General features: G+C 32.2%; 1 protein-coding gene across 1 annotated transcript in view; it reads right to left on the reverse strand.

Moving 5' to 3' along the window:
- Nucleotides 1-2,494, reverse strand: part of Spt-I (serine palmitoyltransferase subunit I) — a 23,595-nt gene that overhangs the window by 8,178 nt on the left and 12,923 nt on the right. Inside the window, exons 4-5 of the mRNA XM_067052127.1 lie at nucleotides 2,048-2,210; nucleotides 283-415 (exon numbers count right to left, since the gene is read on the reverse strand). Of these exons, the coding sequence (XP_066908228.1) occupies nucleotides 283-415; nucleotides 2,048-2,210 (296 nt within the window). The remainder of the gene's footprint in view (nucleotides 1-282; nucleotides 416-2,047; nucleotides 2,211-2,494) is intronic.

Consider the following 2,494-nt stretch of genomic DNA (forward strand, 5'->3'; position numbering starts at 1 on the left):
AAGGATGGGTAATATATATATATTTGTTTTTTGGATGATTATATCTAATGAATGATTAATTCTTTACTAAAGCAATTAACAGAGTTAATAGAAATTAAGTTTTATTTAGAATACATACTATTTGAGTATAAACTTTAAAAGTAATATCAAATCAGAGAATAAGTGCAATAACCAATCCAAAACAAAAAACTGTTAATTTGTGCATATTATTCCTAAATTAAAATGACACAAATTTCATCAAAAATCAAAATAAATAAATTTTAAAAAAGGAAGAAAAATTACACAAAAATAACATCGCCTCGTTTTGCATAGGCAGGTATCGCACTGGAAATAGTTGAAAATCCATATGCATAAACAACAGCTTCCTCTAAATCCATAAATTTTGCAAGGCGTTCCTCCAATTCCAAATGAACATCTAAAACGATATATAGTTGAAGAGATAATTCTTTATATAATTCTAAAAAGGAATAATAAATTTGTTTCACAATAATTGTTATCACTATTGTTAAAAAAAACTAATTATAAGAGTGAAAATGGCACATAACACCATTAAGATACTTTAATACCCAAATGTGTCATTTGCACAATGTAATTAGGGACAATTTACAATACACCTCAGTTTTGCCTATACAACTCACATTTGGCACTTTTAACTACTCATTTAATTGCAACTACAATATAGGCAGTGCTTGTTTTACACAATCCGGTTTTAAGTTGATTCAGAGGTATGTTGCAAATAAATTTCTACCAAGAACTGATTAACAGTATAGCAAATTCAAAGTTACTTTGCTTGAAGACAAAAATTTACCTTTGTCACTGAACTAAGCCATCAATTAGAATTAAAAATAAAGCTTCATAAAAATTTACACAAATAAGTAATGGTAGAAAAGTGCAAAGATGTGAGTGACATGATTTCCTATATGAAATTCAAATTATGAAAAATTATGAGGTTTAAAGTACATGAATATGGGACAGTGGTCCCGAAACATTGTACTATAATATGATAATTTAATATAAATTACATTCAATTGGAAGTTTATTAACCTCAAAAAATTTTTATGAATTGACTTACCAGACTTCCTAAAGAGAAAATCCAAAAATAAAGCTATTAATATAAAGTGCTTATTATAAAAAAATCTAACTGACAAATTGAAGGTTACATAATATGGCTTTATGAGAGTATATGTTACAGTGACAGTTGATGTTCAAAGAAAGGTAGACATTTACTAGGCTTAGTCAACTGAGAAATTTATTGAAATTGAATAGCCAAAAACATGCTTTCACTAGTGAATGTTAATAGCTCACAGTGAAAATCAACCTCGCCTACAATGCTGAAGGGAAAGTTCAAAAAATGCCACGGAAGTAATTGAAAACCCCTCTTTCTTGATATGAGAAATGTATTGTTTTTTTGTCACAGCTATCAACTTCCATTGGCTTACTCAAAAAGGGATTAACTAACTCCCAATAGATCCTTTTCAGTGGAGGTCAAGTCTATATTCACATAAATATAAATCAGTTTTTGGGTGTCATTAGCATCCTAAGCTTAGCGTTAGAAAGCCATTAGCTGGTTGAGGTGACAAATGTGTTTTTTTTTGGCACAGCTGTCAATACTTTCTGTAGTTTTTTTTTTTCAGTTTCAAATTCAACTCACTATGTTTACTCAAAAGGGAAAGCTAAACCTCCAGTGGAACTTTTTCAGTCGAGATGAGGCCTGAAGTAGCATAAATATGACTTAGTTTATAGTGAGAGACGTGACGGCCATGCGGGTTAGGGCGCAGGTCCCAGTGCGCACAGGTTCGGAACATTGTGGGTTTGATTCCCACCTGGGGCAGTTAAACATTCATTTTTTGACGGTGCCGAAGAATGAATCTTGACACTCACACCTTGGTTAGTATTCGGTGGTAATCTACTTAGCCGTCAGGGGTTGGCAAAAAGGACCCACAGGCCCACTTGCCGAACTTGTTCCCCCCCACCAAATACCAGTACCAGTACCAGAAGTTTATAGTGTCAGATTATATGTCTATAAAATGTAAAAATAAAGCTTTACCAACTGTTCCAAAAAAGCCTCTTGGACCACAAGAGCCAATACCATATTTTCTGATGGACTGGATAGTGCTATTCTCAATAACCTTTTCCTCATTAAAACCCAAGAAATCATGAGAGGATAAATTTAAACAATTAATACCATTAACAGTTATATTTTTTCCAATCTGAAAAAATAAAAACATATAAATAATTACATATTGATTTTTTTAAAACATTTATATTTAATGATTGGAGAAGTTGGTCGGGGGGTGCGGTCAGCAAAGAACAACATAAATAAACAAAACCATATTTATTTATTTTATGCCAACGTTTCGACCTGAGTTTCAGCTTGAGCTGAGGCTAGCTCAGTTGCTAGCCTACCTTCTACGCCACAACCCCTGATGAAGACCTGAAACTCAGGTCGAAACGTCGGCATAAAATAAATAAATATGGTTTTGTTTATTTATGT

Source organism: Halyomorpha halys, unplaced genomic scaffold (assembly GCF_000696795.3).
Source record: "Halyomorpha halys isolate HHAL.00 unplaced genomic scaffold, Hhal_1.1 Scaffold556.1, whole genome shotgun sequence".
Taxonomy (NCBI): Eukaryota; Metazoa; Arthropoda; class Insecta; order Hemiptera; family Pentatomidae; genus Halyomorpha; species Halyomorpha halys.